This window comes from Microcebus murinus, chromosome 12 (genome assembly GCF_040939455.1).
Source record: "Microcebus murinus isolate Inina chromosome 12, M.murinus_Inina_mat1.0, whole genome shotgun sequence".
In the NCBI taxonomy this organism is placed as follows: Eukaryota; Metazoa; Chordata; class Mammalia; order Primates; family Cheirogaleidae; genus Microcebus; species Microcebus murinus.
In genome coordinates, this window is record NC_134115.1 from 57,683,634 (window position 1) to 57,704,419 (window position 20,786).

Below are 20,786 nucleotides of genomic sequence, written 5' to 3' on the forward strand. Positions count from 1 at the left end.
AAATGTTAATAACTATTGAAGCTGAGTGACAGATACATGGGATTTCATTATAGTTGATTAAACTTAAAAAGGTCAATAACAAAGAGTTAAATATATTTGTAAAATCTGGTTTTAATGAACATTAATTCATTGTTCAAATATCACCATAAGTTTTTTTTTTTTTTTTGAGACAGAGTCTCACTTTGTTGCTCAGGCTAGAGTGAGTGCCCTGGCGTCAGCCTAGCTCACAGCAACCTCAATCTCCTGGGCTCAAGCAATCTTACTGCCTCAGCCTCTCGAGTAGCTGGGACTACAGGCATGTGCCACCATGCCCGGCTAATTTTTTTTTTGTATATATATATTTTTTTAGTTGGTCAATTAGTTTCTTTCTATTTTTAGTAGAGACGGAGTCTCGCTCAGGCTGGTTTCGAACTCCTGACCTTGAGCAATCCACCCGCCTTGGCCTCCCAGAGTGCTAGGATTATAGGCGTGAGCCACCGCGCCTGGCCAACCGTAAGTTTTTATAGTTAAAGTATGAGACCAAAAGCAAAAACTCTATGTCTATAGATACTTATAGATATGAATATATATGGTATTTCTCAAGAAAATAAGAAGAAGGAAACATGGGAATATGATTTTTTAGTTTTCTTTTATTTCACTGAGCATATAGTAATTCTTCCTCTCCTTCCATAAAAGCTCATGAATCACTTTAGCTCTTGAGTAAACATTTTAGAAAGTATTTATTGATTAAAGGAATTATTATATTTCCTTTGAATAGGATTTGGATATTAGTTTCCCCAGTACTTTTATAAATGCCTTTCATGACAGATGTGTAAACATGGAAGGTTATTATTATAGTTAACATACATACAATGCATAAAGTCCTTTCACCACATGCATTTTCATTTGATCACCTTATCAATGAGGTTGGAGTAACACCTACTTTGAACCTCATGTTAGCCTTGATATGATCAGAGTTCCATAGTTTATTTTTTAAATAAGTTTTTTCAGATTATAAAAGTAATATATATTTATAGAATATCTTTAGAAAGATACACTTACAATAGGTACCACTTGCCTTCAAGGAGAAAATGGGATTAGAGTTATACTTTTTACTGTATACCCTTTTGTACTTTTTGATTTTGAAATAGATGAATCTATACTATTCAAAAGTTTTTACTTTTGGCTGGGCAAGGTGGCTCAAGCCTGTGATTCTAGCACTCTGGGAGGCGAGGGAGGAGGATTGCTTGAAGTCAGGAGTTTGAGACCAGCCTGATTGAGACCCTGTCTCTCCTAAAAATAGGAAAAATTAGCTGGGCATGGCAGCGTGCACCTATAATCCCAGCTACTAGGGAGGCTGAGGCAGGAGAATCACTTAAGCCCAGGAATTTGAGGTTGCTGTGAGCTAGGCGGGTACTATAGCACTCTAGTGACCAAGTGAGACTTTATCTCAAAAAAAAAAAAGTTTTCACAAAGCTGATTGTAGAAAAATTTTAAAATATGGAATATTTAAAAAATTACAATAGAGAACAAAATATTGAGAATAGAAAAACAATAGGAAATAGAGAAGAAAATCAGATTATCTGTAAATCTTGCTAACCAGAAATAGACACTGTTAACTTTTTGATGTATTTCAGTACAATCTTTTTTTCTCTATTTTTTCTTTATTTAAGAAATTGGAATGAAACAAATAGTTTTGTTTCTTCTTTTTTCACTCATTATGTTGATATTATAAAATTTAATGGTTAAGTAGGATAGCATACTACATATATAGATCATATTCACTAAGTAACAAAGATTTTAAAAGGATATTTAATAAAGAGATCTATGAACCTATTGTTTTAATCCTTGAATCTATTTAAGAATAAAACCCAAAGAATCTAGGCTCAATATTTATTTACCAGACAATTTGCTATGAACTTCCCTTTTCTTCTTTCTCTTTTAGAAAGCAAAAAGGAGTGGAGGCATCTTCTCAACATTTTTATATTATAGCATTGACAGGTAAGGACTCTGACCTATGAGAACAAAGGTCCAAAGTTCAAATAGCAGAGAAAGTGCCATGGAAACTATGGGTATTCAATAAGTATTGACCAATGGTAATGACAAAAAAGTAAGGTTATTGTGTTTTGGGATAATGGAAAAATACAAAAGATAAGGTATTGCCTCCTTGAAGGAATTACTGTGACAGAAGCATCATTAAGGAAGTCTTGGGCAGATGGTGATTGGACAGGGCTATTACTATGGCTATAAGTAGCCATGGAACTGGACAGCATTACAACTAATTGGTGATTTAGATCATCTTGAAAATAAACACTTCCCACTGAGACGTAATAGATTGTGCATTGATCACCAATCGATAAGGCTGTTAAAGTGATTGGGTTGCTTGTACAGTGGTCTCGTATTAATAATTCAGTACAAATAGAAAGACTCAGTGGATAACTTTGAATGTCATTGTGAAACCCAATTTTGGTACCCCAAAAGGAAAGAACAATGCAAATTTGAAAGAGGGGGAAAGTGTTAACAATTTGACTTCAGCATTATTTTTTTTTTCAGGAGAACTAGCAGAAGATAGCATTAAAGTATTTATTCCAGTAAAGTAAGATCTCAGCTGACTAAGGTGAATTGGTAGCACACTAGCATATACTTACCACTTTTTTCTCTCTACCAATCACTGAGTTTTAAGGAAGGGGAGATGGGGAGAGGGAGAGAAGGAAAGCAGGAGAGAGAGGGAGAAGGGGAAGGAGGGATGAAGGGAGGTGAAGGTGAAGGAGAGGCAGAGAGAGAGAATGAATATAAATGAATGTTTTGGGAGGCAGATTCAGAGTAAGAGAAACTCTGAATTCCTGTCTTAACATCTTCAGGCGTCCTCAAACTATGCGGCCCGCCGAGGACATTTATTTATCCTGCCGCCGCCCGCCGGGTGTTTTTGCGGCTGCTGCCTGTCCTGCTTAGCAGCTGACTTGTCCCAGGCCCACATGTGTGGAATGTGCGCCCCACTCTCCAACGGCCCTCCAAAGGTCTGAGGGACAGTGAACTGGCCCCCTGTTTAAAAAGTTTAAGGCCTCCTGTGATAGATTATCCCATTTTATATTATTTACAATTGTTTTGCAATTTTAGGAGTACCTCAATTATGATTCCCTCTCTTCTGTGAAATTTGCTGTTTCCCTATAAGACTAAAGATGAGTTATTGCAAGGGTTTCTATCTGCTTGGAATAGGTTCCTTTTAATACCAAACCCTTTCTCCTTGAACTCTTCATGGTCATTCTGGTAGGCAGTAAACAACATTATTTATTTATTTGTTTGTTTGTTTGTTTTGGAGACAGAGCCTCACTCTGTTGCCTGGGTTAGAGTGCCATGGTGTCAGCCTCGCTCCTCAGCAACCTCAAACTCCTGGGCTCGGGCAATCCTCCTGCCTCAGCCTCCTGAGTAGCTGGGACTACAGGCATGTGCCACCATGCCCGGCTAATTTTTTCTATTTTTTAGTAGAGACAGGGTCTCGTTCTTGCTCAGGCTGGTCTCTAACTCCTGAGCTCAAACAATATGCCCGACTAGGCCTCTAAGAGTTCTAGGATTACAGGCGTAAGCCACTGCACCCAGCCTATAGTGAACATTCTTTACATTGTCTGAGCCACTAGTGTTTTATTTAAACCCTTAGAAATCATATCCCTCTATTGTATTTATACAATGCAATCTACCCTGTGCAAAGTGGCCTGCTCGGAGCCTAATTTCCACCAGTTAAGTATAAGCCCAAGATTGTTGAGAATCAAAATAAGCAGATGGCTGGCAATCTGGGGCCTTGTTACTCACAGAAACACTGTTCGTCATTAAACTCAGGAGAGTGACAAGTTCACATTCTAAGATGCAAGCAAGAATGGAGACCAACTGTATGACCATCTCATAGTCACTCTGAGACATATGTTTAGTCACTGGTCCCGTTAGCAACCATTTCATTATTTAATTCTTTTTATTTCTTCATTCCCCACTTTTTGCTGAATATGTATAATTAAATTCACATAAAGTGTGTTAAGTGAATGTATGATGCAGCTCCATTACATAAGAGTAGAAGAATCATGTTTGTATATCCCCCACTGCACCGTATTTTTTAAAAATTAAGGCCCAGGCTATCAGTGATTTAACAAAGTGTCCCATCAGGAATGAATGTCAACACCCGAATCAGAAAATGAATTTTAGAACTTGAATGCTATCACTCAAACAAAAAGCAAAGAATTGACATACTGAATAATCTTAGTTCCAGACACAAAAGGAAAACATCATACCTGAAGAATATATTGTGTGAGGTCAACTGCTTCTTTCTTCTCATGCACAAGTAGGGTTTCTTTGTCTTCTACAGTAATAATATTAATTTCTCCACGACGTACTTCCCTCATGCCCAGAGGACGTTTTCGAACACAAACTCTGATTTTCTCCATCTCAGTCCAAAGATTCTCTTTCTCTGAGGTATTCTGTCTGATATATATTTATAAATAGGCTTTAATTTTTAATACTAGGACAGTACTACTTAATATTTCAAAGTATCATCAGTACATTTTGCTGTATATTGGATATAATGTATTTTTTAAAGTTACATATTAAATTGTCAACACTAAGAAAGTTTTTTTTTTTTTTTTTAGACAGGATCTTGCTCTGTTGCCCAGACTGGGGTGCAGTGGTGCAATCACAGCTCGCTGCCACCTCCAATTGCTGGGCTCAAGAAATCCTTCTGGCTCAATCTTCTAAGTAGCTAGGACTACAAGTGTGCACCACCATCCCTTACTAACATTTTTTTAGATAAGGGTCTAGCTATGTTGCCCAGGCTGGTCTTGAACTCATGGCCTCAAGCAATCCTACTGCCTTGGCCTCCCAAAGTGCTGGGATTATAGGTATGAGCCACTATGCCGAGGCCTTCCCAGCACACAATTTTATGACTGGTCCTGTCTACCACTAATTCAACTTTCTACTCAGACATATTCCTCCATTGGCTCTGACTTCACTGAACTACTCAACCTTAACACCCAACATTTGAGGCAATATTCCATGGATTAGAAATATAAAATTCATCAGGTTTACTTGCTGAGCCTAATGGTGTTTTATACACACACACACACACACACACACACACACGAACTGGCCACTTACTTACATAGAAACTCCTCTAAAACTAGGTAACAAGAAAATAGAGTTCTGGAAAATAGGTGTTTTACCAGGATCAATGCCTTTGGTTCATGTACTAAGAATACTTTAGCAAAACAAATCATGCCCACCCTTTACACTTTAGAATTTGATTGATAGCCCCTAAAATCCTTTTATAATAGACTTTACACAGGATACTATATTATATAATTGTTTCCTATCAATTCTGATTTTGAGCCCTTCAATTGGCTAGAAAATTATTTTTTGCTGGGATCAAAATTGGCAAATAAATACCAAATACATTTCTAATATATTGCATAAAGTACTACTTTTAAAGCATGTGTTTAAAAAACAAACAACAACAACAACAAATAGGAGACTTTTAAAATTTAAAAAAACCTTTTTTTTTTGAGACAGTCTCACTCTGTTGCCCAGGGTAGAGTACAGGGGTGCAATCATAGCTCACTACAGCTGCAGATTTTTGGGCTGAAGTGATCCTCCTGCCTTAGCCTCCGAAGTAGCTGGGACTATGGCCAGCTAATTTTGTTTTTCTATTTTTTTACAGAGACAGGGTTTCACTATGTTGCTTAGGCTGGTCTTGAATCCCTGAGCTCAAGTGATCCTCTTGTCTCTGCCTCCCAAAGTGCTAGGATTACAGGCGTGAGCCACTATGCCTGGCCGGGAGAGTTTTAAAAATGCATCATTTTTTGCATGGAACTGCAGGTGAACTCCTGACCTCAAGCAATCCTCCTACCTTGGCCTCCCAGAATGCTAGGATTATAGGTGTGAACCACTTCACCTGGCCTTGAATGTTCTTTTCTTAAAAGGCTCTGGTTTTAATACTCAATATTCCCTAGAAGAAGTAAACTACATCTGTCTGACATGCAGAGTTAAGAAAGATAGAGTTAGATCTATTCAAGATCTTATATAAGTCAGAGCAACCAGTTCTCTAAATACCTAAGACTTGTATTAAAATTCTGAGGTCAGCAATTTATTTTGAACTTTTGGAATATCTGAAAAACAAAAACCTGGTTTGAGATATCCAAAGAGAATACTCTTTGGATGAGATGATTCCCTTATAGCAAACCTTAAGTTGATAAAGGGTTTTCTGAAGGTTCCAAAACCTTGACTCCTACTTGGGGTTTGGGTGAAAAGACAATGTTTTGGATTAATGGAGAAAATGTACTTTCTTATCTTCATTTCTCTAATATAATAAAAAATGGGAAGAGTGAGATAATAATATAAAAGGTGAGAAAGCTCAATTGACTAGCCATCACTCTGGGTTTCTCATGTATAAATGTCTATAAGACCACTTATCTCACCATATGGTTGTTTATATCTGTCATCCCATTCACCCTGCCCCCTAAGAGTCTAAAAGCTTCCAGATGTCCTAATTATCTTTATATTTAGAATCAGGCTTAGCAGAGATGGTACTTAATATTTGCTAAATAAGTGAGGTACATTGGTGCTTGCCTGAAGCCCCAGCAAGTTGGGAGGCATAGGCAGGAGGATTACATAAACCCAGGAATTTGAGTTCAGCCTGGGCAACATAGTGAGATCCTGTCTCTTAAAAAATAATTGCCAAATAAATGAAATGGCAATATTTAAACTAAAATATCCATTCTATCCTTGATGGTGTTAAGTAATGCAAAATGTATTTTTATTTATAAATAATTCCAATTTATGTGTTGTTCAATAAAAGACTATAATATTCAAGAAAACATCTGCTCTTTCACCACTGAACTAACCAATAGGACAGTATCAATCCTGACTTTCATAGTCATGGAACAATATAGTCCTCTCACAATTAAAAAAAGAAAACAGGGCTGGGCACAGTGGATCATACTTGTAATACTAGCACTCTGGGAGGCTGAGAAGGAAGAACTGCTTGAGCTCAGGAGTTTGAGACCAGCCTGAGCAAGAGCAAGACCCCATCTCTACTAAAAACAGAAAAAATTAGACGGGCACATGCTTGTAATCCCAGCTACTCAGGAGGCCGAGGCAGGAGGATTGCTTGATCCCAGGAGTTTGAGGTTGCTATGAGCTAGGCTGATGCCATGGCCCTCTAGCCTGGGTGACAGAGCGAGACTCTCTCAAAAAAACAAAAGCAGGCCAGGCGCGGTGGCTCACGCCTGTAATCCTAGCTCTCTGGGAGGCCGAGGCGGGCGGATTGCTCGAGGTCGGGAGTTCGAAACCAGCCTGAGCAAGAGCGAGACCCCGTCTCTACTATAAATAGAAAGAAACTAATTGGCCAACTAATATATATAGAAAAAATTAGCCGGGCATGGTGGCGCATGCCTGTAGTCCCAGCTACTTGGGAGGCTGAGACAGAAGGATTGCTTGAGCCCAGGAGTTTGAGGTTGCTGTGAGCTAGGCTGACGCCACGGCACTCACTCTAGCCTGGGCAACAAAGCGAGACTCTGTCTCAAAAAAAAAAAAAAAAAGCAAACAAAAAAACAGTACTATATGCTCTGTGCTCTGCTGGATCAAACAAACAAAAAAAATGTTTTCAGAAACATTATAAAATTCACTTGTGTACTTCAAATTACTAAAGGTACTTTTATCCTTAAAACTGAGTCTTCTATTTTTTTGAAGTGAAAGAACTTGTTATGATATCCTTTGAAACCTTAGCCAATATAAGACCACATGTAAATACTTTATCTTACAGTACAAATAACAGCATTTTAAAAAAGAAAATAGGGCTTAAGAATGAATTTTAAGTGTTACAGCTCTTTTAGAATTTATCTAGCAGGTTTTCTGGTCCTCACTAGACGATACTCCCCCACCACCAAAAAAAGAATGAATTTTATTTTCTCATAACTCACATATAATTTTTAAACAAGAACATATTTCCTATTATATCACTGTTAATATAAGGGATTACTTGATATTTCAAATAATTAGGGACTTTATTTCAAATTTTGGCTTGAAACACTAGGTGAAAATAACTTATTGCGACCCTACTCTCAAACTCTAGTCTCTACCAGAAGTCTTACTTTTTATAATCACAGAAATTATCTGTTTTTCCAGGGCTGAAATTGTAGAAAGCACTCAAAATCAGGGTCATATTTCAATGCATACAGGTGAACTAACTGCTCCAAAGACTTACTTAATTCAACTACATGCTCTTAACTAAGCTTTAAGTCTGCTGGTTAATTTAAGTGAATTTGATAGCCTTAAAAAATTCTGTGGATTATGTAATTTTTTTTCATTGTAGAAGAAGGCCAGTTAACTATTTTACTTTCATTGATGCACTAGATATATCATGTTACACTATAAAAAAAATAGAGAAATAGGTCTGCTATAGGAATAACAGCAGATCCTGGCAAGTAGCAGCCGTTTGACATATATGAACAATATCATCTTTCTCCCATCTGGAAAGGCCCAATTACTCATTAATTTTCCCCATCCAGGTATTTCTATTATTGCTGCAAAAGTTGTTCACTATCATTTCTATCATATATTCATTTACTGTAAATAAGGAGTAGTTGCTCTCTTCTGGTCATGAATGAGAGGCCTGCCCTTGTTTAAGGCTACCAAAAAAATAAAAGATAAAAATAAATTATTACCTGATATAAGAATGAGGGATTCCATAGTTATAACCTGAAACATGAGGGACTCTTTGAATAATGGGAATATCACAATCCCCTAATATCGGAGTAAAGTGATTTGATGAAAAGAGTGAAGTCTTAGTTTCTGTTTGCACATAGGAATCAACAGCTGTGGCATTCAGAATTCGTGTTTTTGTATGGTACTGGGAATCATCTGGTAGCATGTGTTCCAGCACTTTTAGGTAAGTGGACTTCTGTTCATTTGCAGAGAAATCTGATAAACTGCACATTTCAAACCCATCCTGGCTGGCAGTTCTGTCTTTATTGTCCACAGGAGAATCAAAGTGCAGCTGTCTGCGAGGGCCAGATCTGAATTCCTGAGGCTTGATGTGCAGGCTGTTTGTCTGAAGATGCTGCTCTGGGCTTACTATTTTATCTTCTTTCTGCATAATCTTAATAATTTTGATAAGTTGGAAGAGACGTTTGCGGTCATTCATGTCATGGACTCCCAGTTTGGAGTAGTCCTTCATTGTAACTTTGGCTAATTCATCTATTTTCTGAAGGCCAAGGGCAGTAAAATGAGGATAATACTGTGCAAGTTCAGCTTCACAAAGACATTCATATAACCAGGATGCCATTTTTGTGAATAGGTTTCTATAAACTCTAAAGAGAGAAAAAAAAGTCATTCACTTGAAATAGAGTATATATAATACAATTATTCTTTTAAAAAAATGAAAACCACAAAACAAATGCAGAAAAATGTTTTATGTCAAATTTTCAATAAATATATTTTTCTTCTGAAAGGACTGATTAAACAACATAGTGTATGAGCAAAGATGCTTTGTATAGCACATGAAGAATTTATAGTAACAGATATAATTTATCTGCTTAATAAAAAGAGGTCTTCAATTATATATACACATAGGTACATGAACGAACATACATACACATCACTTACTTTTTTCTAGGGAGTTTCTTCCAACCTTGTAATGTCTACTTAACACATGCCACAAACTACTGAAACCTTGTTCCTAACCACTGATTGTGGTAGGACTAATTTTAGATGTTTAACTTAATGTCAAGGCATGTCGCACAACTGTTTCCCATGATTAATGAACAGGGGCTAAGAACACTTTCAGAATGGAAAGTGGAATTAAATAGCAGACCACAGAGGATTATAAACTAATATAACTCAGAGGAGACAGCACTTGTATCTGCTGAGTACTAGCAAAAACATTATTAATTCAGCATCAACTAATTCAGAATTTCAGATGATTCCAAAAGGTGGTCATTGATGTCTAGCTGTAGAGAATGTGAATCAAATGACTTACCTAGGAAATTAATACTATAGTCAAGACTTTAATTGTTTCAAAATCAGCGTAGCAAAAAAAAGTAAACTACATTTTCTTTTTAAAAATGGTTTTAGGCCGGGCGCGGTGGGTCACGCCTGTAATCCTAGCTCTCTGGGAGGCTGAGGCGGGCGGATCGTTTGAGTTCAGGAGTTCAAAACCAACCTGAGCAAGAGTGAGACCCTGTCTCTACTATAAATAGAAAGAAATTAATTGGTCAACTAATATATATAGAAAATATTAGCCGGGCATGGTGGCGCATGCCTGTAGTCTCAGCTACTCGGGAGGCTGAGGCAGTAGGATTGCTTGAGCCCAGGAGTTCGAGGTTGCTATGAGCTAGGCTGACGCCACAGCACTCACTCTAGCCTGGGCAACAAAGTGAGACTCTGTCTCAAAAAAAAAAAAAAAAAAAAAAAAAGGTTTTATAATTCAGAGTTTTCAAAAATTCAATTAGTTAATTATTGGCAAAACTTTTGTTTTTATTTTAATTTATATTGTTTTTTCTCTAGGAGAAACAGGGAGAGTTGAAGGCAAGATAATAAGGATAATCAAAGAACCTTGAATAATTAACTTTGAAGGAAATACTACTACTTAAGCTAAAGGGGCAGAGTAACACATCCTATACTCATCCTGGCCTTTTCTGTGTGTGTGGATTAGAAAGAAAGAAAAAAGGCCACAAATTATTTGCAGGTCCTTCCATCAAGACGTGGAATCTTCCCATTGCATCTAGGCTGGCCTTGTGACTTGTTTTGGCCAACAGAATATGGTAGAAGAGATGCTATGTGACTTCGATGCCTATGCCTCAAGAGCTCTTGCAGTTTCTACTGCTTTCTTGGAATTCTTCTGCTCCCAGGTGAAGAAGCCCAGCCAAAAGCCATCATGAAAACCAGACATGTGAGAGAAGCTATCTAAGACTATCCAGCTCCAGTGGTACCACTAGATGACTGGAGCCATATGAGTGACCCCAGGAGAGACCAGGAGAACAACTATCTAGCTAAGCCCAGCCCAAATATCTAATTCATAGTACTGTGAGCAAATGAAATGGTAATTTCTTTATGCCACTAAGCTTTGGGGTAGTTTGCTACATAGTAGCAGATAATTACAATACCATTTCTGTGCCTTTAAAAAATATTCTTATTTTTTTAAACAAGCTCTTAAAATTTAATTAAATTAAATAATTATTTTTAGAGGCAGGGTCTCAGTATGTTGCCCATGCTAGACTCAAACTCCTGGACTCAAGTGATCTTCCCACCTCAGCCTCCCAAGACTACAAGCATGTGCCACCAGGCCCAGCTTAAAATTATTTTTTTGTTAGATTTTATTTTACTGAAACAGAGTCTTGCTCTGTCACCTGGGCTAGAGTACTGTGGCATCAGCCCAGCTCACAGCAACCTCAAACTCCTGGGCTCAAGCAATCCTCCTACCTCAGCCTCCCAAGTAGCTGGGACTACAGGCCCACGCCAACAGGCCTGGCTAATTTTTTCTATTTTTAGTAGAGATGGGGTCTCTATTGCTCAGGCTGGTCTTGAACTCCTGAGCTCAAGGGATCCTCCCACCTCGGCCTCCCAGAGTGGTAGGATAATAGGCGTGAGCCACAGTGCCCAGCCTAGATTTTACTTGTAGAGCAGTTTTAGGTTCAAAACAAAATTGAGTGGAAGGTACAGAGATTTCCTATATACTCCATGACCCATACATGTATAGCCTCCTCCATTATCAACATCCCCCACTAGACTGGTATAACTGATGAATCTATATTGACATATAATCATCACTGAAAGTCCATGGTTTACATTAGGAATCACTTTTACCATTGTACATTCTATGGATTTGGACAAATGTAATGACATGTATATATCATTAGAGTATCATACAGAGCAGTTTCACTGCCCTAAAAATACTGTGTGTTCACTTATTCGACCCTTCCTTTGCCCCATAGTAACCACTGATTTTTTTATTACCTCCATAGTTTTGCCTTTTCCAGAATGTCATATAGTTGAAATCATACAGTATGCAGGCTTTCAGATTGGCTTTTTTTACTTAGTAATATGCATTTAAGTTTCCTCCATGTCTTTTAATGGCTCATTGATAGCTCATTTCTTTTTAGTGCTGAATAACATTTCATTGTCTGGACGTACCACAGTTTTATTTATACATTCATCTACTAGAGGACATCTTGGTTGCTTCTAAGTTTTGGCAATTATTAGTAAAGCTACTATAAACATCTGTGAGCAGGGTTTTGTGTGGACACAGTTTCAACTCCTTTGGGTAAATGCCAAGGAGCATAATTGTTGGATGGTATGGTAAAAGTATGCTTAGTTTTATAGGAAACCACCAAACTATCTTCTACAGTGGCTGTACCATTTTGCATTCCCACTAGCAATGAATGAGAATTCTTTTTGCTCCACATCTTTGTCGGCACTTGGTGCCATCAGTATTTCGGATTTTGGACATTCTAATAGTTATGTAGTGTTATCTCATTGCCTTCTGTACTTTTTAAATGCTGGTACCTTTGCTTGAAATGTTCCCAACTCCTTCTGGCTGCTAAAATGACTTATGGCCATCCTTTCAGGATAGCCCAAAAGCTTTCCCCTTCATGAAGCCTTCTTTCATCTCTCAGCCTCTTCTATCATTTTACCACCAAGCACATCTATGCAGTAGCTAAACCAGGCCACCAATCTCTTTGCTATTACTTCTACCTGGAATATCATCTATCTTTCCCAGGAAGAACACTGCTTATATTTTTGTTCTATAAGGTGTGCCCTAGCTAAGGATAACTGATATTTCCTGTGTGCTTCAGTAATAATAATAGCATCTAGTATTTATTGAACGTTTATTAGATACCAGGTACTGTTATAAGCACTTTATTTGTTAATCTCCAAACAATCCTATGTAGTAGATAAGTGTGTGACCTTTAGTAAGTTACTTATTTATAATAACATCTCTGAAACTCGTTTATACTTAGTAACCAGTAAGTATTAGTAGTTATTACTACTGCTATTGTTATTTCTGTACTTCTACTATCTCTGCCACCCAGTACAGAATCTAGAATAGAATAAGCCTTCAGTGTTTTGGTTTGTTTTAAGCTATTTCTAAGCAGCTATATTCCCTACTTGGTTCAGCATAACCCATGGGAACAGGTTATAACAGGCTATGCAGTCTTCTCAATTTCCACAGGCTGTGCAAGATCCTGTATTCCACACACCCTTGGTAACATACCAAACATTTCTCAATCCAGCTCTGATAACCATGGCCTCTACTGCATCTCTTGGTCAGTACCTACAAGACTAAGATATTCATTCTGCAATGCTTGGATATCCCCTAATATCATGGGAGGGAAAGATGCCAGAGATGGCAGTAATTTGGACATGAAGATGAAAGCAGTCACTAACATGCTTCTGCATAAATTGGCAGCCATATCACCCTTCTGCGCCTTACAGTTAGCCTATGTTCTTTTGTTTTAAAATTAAATAAGCTGAAGTGAGTGGGTGAGTAAGTGAGTGAGTGAGTGAGTGGGAAAAAAAAAAAGAAAATTAAATATGTTTCTTTGTACCACATTCCATTTTACAATGTCCAGTCCCTCCTCTTCTGGGATAAACATCAGAATCACTTGATACTTTAAAAAATATAGATACCTAAGCTCCACCTTAGATCCATAGAAAAACAAATAATAACAAGAAAAAACACCCAGGTTTTTTGGGGGGAACAGATACAAGAACTTTAAAAAAGCTCCCCGGGTGAATGATGGTATTCCATTGATCTATATTTATCAAAATTACAAATGCAAATGCACTGACCCAGAAATTCCACCTCTAGGAATTTATCCTACAGATATTGTGTACAAGTACAAAATGAGATAAGTATAAAGTTATTCACTGTAGCACTGTTTGTAATAGCAAATGAATGGAATAATGGAATAGAGACTGGTTAAATAAATTATGGCAGTCCTATGAAGCAATTATAAAAAGTAAATTCTCTAATATATTACTGAAGAAAAAAAAAAACTTCTCCAATATATTGGTTTTGTTTTTTGTTTTTTTTGAGACAGTCTCACTTTGTTGCCCAGGCTAGAGTAAGTGCCGTGGCATCAGCCTAGCTCACAGCAACCTCAAACTCCTGGGCTCAAGCAATCCTGCTGCCTCAGCCTCCCGAAGAGCTGGGACTACAGGCATGTGCCACCATGCCCAGCTAATTTTTTCTATATATATTAGTTGGCCAATTAATTTCTTTCTATTTATAGTAGAAATGGGGTCTTGCTCTTGCTCAGGCTGGTTTTGAACTCCTGACCTCGAGCAATCCGCCCGCCTCAGCCTCCCATAGTGCTAGGATTACAGGCGTGAGCCACTGCGCCCTCCAATATATTGTTAAGTGAATAAAGCAAAGTGCAAAACAGTTTGAAAAGGTACCATTTGTTAAAGAACAAGAGAAAATTGATCTACAATGGATCTATATATTTGTTTACCAGGCATAAAATATCTTTGACAGGATACATGAATAATAATAATGGTCTGGGGTGGGGAACTGGGTGGTAGAGGGCAATTATGGGGAGTATACTGTTGTACACCAACAAATGCTAGTAGTTATTATTACCTTCTCTATTATAATTTCTATTTCACTGCTGTCTCCATCAACCAGAGCAGGACCTAAAACAGTTTTTTTTTTAATTTTGAAACTATGTGACAATATTATTTATTTAAAATATATATTTCTAATTCCAATTAGAAATATACCTTCCTCTCTCTAATCTCCCTAAATTGACCTCATATAACTACTTCTTACTATTTTGTTGGTTTTCTCTCTAGCCTTTTTATAAATGTATTTTTTATATTATATAAAACACTGTACTCATAACTATATTGAAATTTATTTTTTAATTTAACATAACACTTTCATATGCTATTTGTTATAGCCACAAAAAAGCAATCCATTACTATCATAAATGTTTGTTGACTAGATTAATTACCCTATGGAAATATGACTTCTCTACAAACTTCTATAGTGTTTTAGTTATTAAACGATAGGGTATTTACTGTATACAGACTCATATTTTTTATTTATTGCCAGCCTTTTTCCAGAGATAATGTAAGGTGGCTCTGCCTTGTACTGCAGTGTGAATTCTTTTTTTTTTTTTTTTTTTTTTTTTTTTTTTTTTTTTTTTTTTTTTTTTTTTTTTTTTTTTGAGACAGAGTCTCGCTTTGTTGCCCAGGCTAGAGTGAGTGCCGTGGCGTCAGCCTAGCTCACAGCAACCTCAAACTCCTGGGCTCGAGTGATCCTTCTGCCTCAGCCTCCCGGGTAGCTGGGACTACAGGCATGCGCCACCATGCCCGGCTAATTTTTGCAGTGTGAATTCTTAAAGACAAAAGCAATATGATCTCACTCAGCCAAGCACTGTGCTAGATAGGTGTGCAACAAATATTTTAAATGAACAGAATCTACTTTAGAATAGATATTCAGAAAATATTTAGAAATGTCCATGATTTCTATTTTTTTTACTTACCCAAGGCAACCAAGTGATTAAAAGATTCTATGAAACCTGCTTATATGGCCATGGAGTCATTTTCTCTGAGTTTCCTAACTCTCTACAAGTCCTATCACCCAAAGTAATGGAGACATCCTCAGGGTCCTTATAAAATTAACAAGCCTAATACCCGCAATGTTGTTACGAACTTCACCTTGAATGCTTCATATGGTTCAAAGAAACATTTTATATGACAAGACTAATTCCATCGTTTGAGCAGATAGTTCACATTCATACTACTTTGATGATCTGTTTAAACTTAAATTTATACTTTATATAAAAATTTTTATTTAATCTAGTTAAATCAGAATTCCATTTTAAGAACCCCTGTTGGAGGCTGGGTGTAGTGGCTCACACCTGTAATCCCAGCATTTTGGGAGGTGGAGGCAGGAAGATTGCTTGAGGCCAGGTTTGAGACCAGCCTGGGCAACACAGAGAGATCTTGTCTCTCTAAAAAAAAAAAAAGGTAAAATGTAAACTCCTAAAATAAAGTTAGTATTTATTTACCGGTTGTCATTTTTTTTTTTTTTTTTTTTTGAGATAGGATCTCACTCTGTTGCTCAGGATAGAGCACAGTAGAGTGATCATAGCTCAATGCAGCCTCTAACTCCTGGGCTCAAGCAAACCTCCAACCTCAGGCTCCCAAGTAGCTGGGTCTATAGATGCATGCCATTGCACCTGGCTAATGTAAAAAAAATTTTCTGTAGAGACGAGGGTCTTACTGTGTTGCTCAGGCTGGTCTTGAATTCTTGGCCTCAAGCAATCCTCCTGCTTTGGCCTTTCAGAGAGATTTTCATTTTAGATTGACAATTTCAATGTAAATTACAGTAGTCCCCCCTTATTCATGGTTTTGCTTTCTAAGGTTTTAGTTACCCCTAGTCAACCACAGTCCAAAGTATTAAATGGAAAATTCCAGAAATAAACACTTCATAACCTTTAAATTGTATACTATTCTGAGTAGTGTGATGGAATCTCACACAGTCCTGCTCCATCCCAGGGGAGACATGAATCATCTGGTTGTCCAGCCTGTATATACTACTTACTTGTTAGCCACTTAGTAGCTGTTTTGGTTATCAGATTGACAGTGGAGTATCACAGTGCTGTGTTCGAGTAATCCTTATTTTACTTAATAACAATCCCAAAGCACAAGAGTAGTAATGCTGACAATGTGGATATGCCAAAGAGTAACATTAAGTGTTTCCTTTAAGGGAAAAGGTGAAAGTTCTTGACTTAAGAAAAAATGTAGCCTATATATGGTTCAGTACTATCTAAGGTTTCAGGCATCCCTTAATCCACTGGAAGTCTTAGAACATATCCCCCTTTGATAAATGGGGGACTACTGTACTCTTAAAATCTTAATGTTTTATCCAAATTGTATTATTTGGTTTATTTTTTAGTGGTTAGAGGAGCATGGAAGGAAAGGATAGTTTTGTTTTTTTTTTTTTTGAGACAGAGTCTCGCTTTCTTGCCCAGGCTAGAGTGAGTGCCGTGGCGTCATCCTAGCTCACAGCAACCTCAAACTCCTGGGCTCAAGCGATCCTCCTGCCTCAGCCTCCCGAGTAGCTGGGACTACAGGCACGAGCCACCATGCCCGGCTGATTTTTATATTATATATATTAGTTGGCCAATTAATTTCTTTCTATTTTTATGGTAGAGACGGGGTCTCGCTCAGGCTGGTTTTGAACTCCTGACCTTGAGCAATCCGCCCGCCTCGGCCTCCCAGAGTGCTAGGATTACAGGCGTGAGCCACCGCGCCCGGCCAGGAAAGGATAGTTTTAAGACTATTTTCTTCAATATCTAGAAGTCTGATTAGATAATTAGGAAAGAGAACAAACAAGTCCAAGGTTGGTGGTTTGTTAACCAGGTAAATATATAAATAATGAACCATGTAGGTAACTCCAATTATAAACAACAGATCTCCCTTGGGAAGGAGGAGGAGGGAGGAACTAAATTAAAATAATTTTTCTCTTTCTCCAAATTTATTTAAGTATGTTTGAATTCGGGTGCCAAAATTTACTGAAATGAACTTTATTTTACCTGTACCCCAGGGTTTTTGTACTAGATCTCTCTAGACAGGCTTACCAGGATAATGACCCTTCTCCATACACCTGCCCATGTTCTGCATTGTTCAAATGTGTGCTTTTATTTTTATTCACTGGTTTCTTTGTAGCTCTGTATTTTATTGTAAGACATCTCTCCCTCCTTCTCAGAAATAGGTTAGCTATAACTAAATATCCACGACAGTGGAACTAACACTAAAGCATCAATATAACACATTATAGACATTCAATAAACATAAACCCTTAAAACTACCACTGCCACTATACACATTCTTATTTCATAGGAAGGGAGATGGGATGGAACAGAGAGCAAAATATCCACATGGTTTCTTTTTTTCTATTTTAAGAGGTTAAATAAGATTTTTATTTTAAATATCTGTTAGTAGATCACCAAAGTATTTGTTTAGTAGTAACTAGTACAGCAGAAGATTACTAGATAAGGAGGCAAAAAAAAAAAATTAAGGATTCACTCAGGCTCTGCTAAGAACCAGGTGTGATACATGGTCAAATTATTTAATATCTATGAGTCTCAGCTTCTTCATGTTTAAAACTGGAATAAGGCTGGGTACGGTGGCTCACGCCTATAATCCTTGCACTTTAGGAAGCCAAGGCAGGGGGATCACTTGAGGTCAGGAGTCTGAGATCAGCCTGAGCAAGAGTGAGAACCCATCTCTACTAAAAATAGAAAAAATTAACTGGGCAACTAAAAATAGAAAAAATGAGCAGGGCATAGTGGTGTGTGCCTGTAGTCCTGGCTACTCAGGAGGCTGAGGTAGGAGGATCACTTGAGCCTAGGAGTTTGAGGTTGCTGCTAATGCTACAGCTCTCTATTCAGGGGCATAGAGTGAGACTCTGTCTCAAACACAAAACAAACAAACAAACAAACAAAAAAAAAAAACCTGGAATAATAATTTCTACAGGTAAAGTTAGATATGTTAAAGTATTCTACAAGTGTATTGATTACAGGTTTGCTGCAAACAGATTCTGTAAAGCACCTTCTAAGTGCCTGGTACAAAACTTGCAGTGATCTACCTACAGGAATTAGAAATATTTTTATTATAAAAAATTTCAGCATCACAAAAGTAAATAAAATTCTATCAACTCCCCCCATGTTACCTACTCCTAGATTTTTCAATCATCAAAATCTGCCATACTTGCTTCTATCCTTTCTGTCCTTTACTGAAATATTTTAAAAAGTAAATCTTAGATGTGATTTCATCCCTAAGTTCATTTTTTAAAAAATGAATATTTTTCTTATATAACTATAATGCCATTATTATATCTAATAAAGTTAAAAATAAATCTTTGATATCTCTTACTACATCCATAATCTAATTTCCCCAATTATCTCAAACATATTTTAAAATATATTTATTTTTAAATATATATTTGAAAATATCTTTTTTCAAAAATATCTTTTTATGCCTGTAGTCCCAGCTACTTGGGAGGCTGAGGCAGGAGGATTGCTTGAGCCCAAGAGTTTGAGCATGGCACTCACCTAGGCAATAGAGTGAGACTCTGTCAGAAAAAAAAAATCTTTTTATCCTAGCACTCTGGGAGGCTGAGGCGGGCGGATCGATCGAGGTCAGGAGTTTGGAAACCAGCCTGATCAAGAGCAAGACCCCGTCTCTACTATAAATAGAAAGAAATTAATTGGCCAACTAATATATAGAGAAAATTAGCCAGGTATGGTGGCGCATGCCTGTAGTCCCAGCTACTCAGGAGGCTGAGGCAGAAGGATTGCTTGAGCCCAGGAGTTTGAGGTTGCTGTGAGCTAGGCTGACGCCACGGCACTCACTCTAGCCTGGTCAACAAGCGAGACTCTGTCTCAAAAAAAAAAAAAAAAAAAAAAATCTTTTTGTTCAAATCACAATCCAAACAAGTTCCACACATTTGGTTATATTTCTTAAGTCTTTTTTCTTATAAGGCAATCTCACATCCATCTCTCCCTTTTTCTCTTTTCCATTGACTTGTGTTATGTTTCTTAGGTTTTTTTTCTCGTAAGGCATTCCTACATCTATTTGTCTTTCTTTTCCATTGACTTGTTGCAAAAACCAAGCATGTTCCAAGTATGGGACATTGTCATTTTATCTGAATCTTCATGAACTAGTAGTGGTAGAGGGCATCTGAGATCAGATAAATTTCCTAAAGAATTTGAAATATTTAAGTAAATAAAAATTTTTGTCCTATATTCCACTTAACCAGTGTTCTACCTTTTAGTGATTATTGTATTCTGTCATCCTTATCCTTTTACATCTTTATAGCCACAATGTGACAAATGTGTCAGTGGTAAATTTTTAGCTCTAATGTATAAGTAGGAACACAAAAAATAAAATGGAAATTACTGGCCCATCCCCCAAGATTCTCATCCTGTATTTGTTCTTTTTTTCTTTCATTTTATTTTTCATCCTGTATTTCCTTAATGGTTGTAAATATCTCAAAATCTTATACACACAGAAAAAAAACTCACTCCATGTTTATCTGAAAGTCAAATTCAACTAGGTAGCCTACTTTGTTTTAGCTAAATCTATCCCTATATTAGAGTCTAATTCTACATTTCTGGCAAAAATACTTCATAGGTTTTAGCATGTGCTTTATAATGCATCACATCAGTATAAAATGCTAGGACCACAACCGAATAACTTAATTGTAAAGTTCTCTCATCTACTTAATTAATAAATAGTTTCATGTACTGATGATTGATATCTGCCTCCATTATTTCATTGGGAGTTGCAAAATGTTAATTTTCTGATCCTATCATTCTTTATGGAACTTTCCTATAGTGAAAAACTTTCTGTCAACAACTAGGGCTATTTGATTACCCAAAGTAAAGTTTGGACATGTAGACAAGTATAACTACTTAATTATTTCCTTTTAATTTCCAATTCTGAGAGTAAATACCAGTGCTCTAGTTATTTTGGATAGTGTTTGATAAGTTCTTTTAGAGGTTTTTTTTCTTCTTCTTCCCCTTTTTAAAATTCATTATTATCTCATGTATTTTTTAATATACTCTACGTGTCTCGATCAATTTCCTTAGTCTCTGATAGCTTCATCTTGTGTATTTCCTGGCCAAACCTAAAATCAACTTTCCTCCAGGGAATACATTACTCTGTTTTAGAAGTAGCAACCCATAATCCTAAATTCAGATAAAGGTTAAGTATTCCTAGCAAGTCTTAAGCACAGAGGGCCTGGGCCTTAGGAA

At 37.1% G+C, this 20,786-nt stretch overlaps 1 protein-coding gene and 1 non-coding gene across 2 annotated transcripts in view; one reads left to right on the forward strand and one right to left on the reverse strand.

Annotated features, from left to right (window-relative positions):
* KIF24 (kinesin family member 24) overlaps positions 1-20,786 on the reverse strand; it is a 75,646-nt gene that overhangs the window by 40,791 nt on the left and 14,069 nt on the right. Inside the window, exons 2-3 of the mRNA XM_012770137.3 lie at positions 8,679-9,323; positions 4,257-4,446 (exon numbers count right to left, since the gene is read on the reverse strand). Of these exons, the coding sequence (XP_012625591.2) occupies positions 4,257-4,446; positions 8,679-9,298 (810 nt within the window). The 5' untranslated portion in view covers positions 9,299-9,323. The remainder of the gene's footprint in view (positions 1-4,256; positions 4,447-8,678; positions 9,324-20,786) is intronic.
* Positions 7,828-7,891, forward strand: LOC142874703 (U7 small nuclear RNA). The gene has a single exon (XR_012922345.1). It is a non-coding gene; the product is annotated as a U7 small nuclear RNA (small nuclear RNA).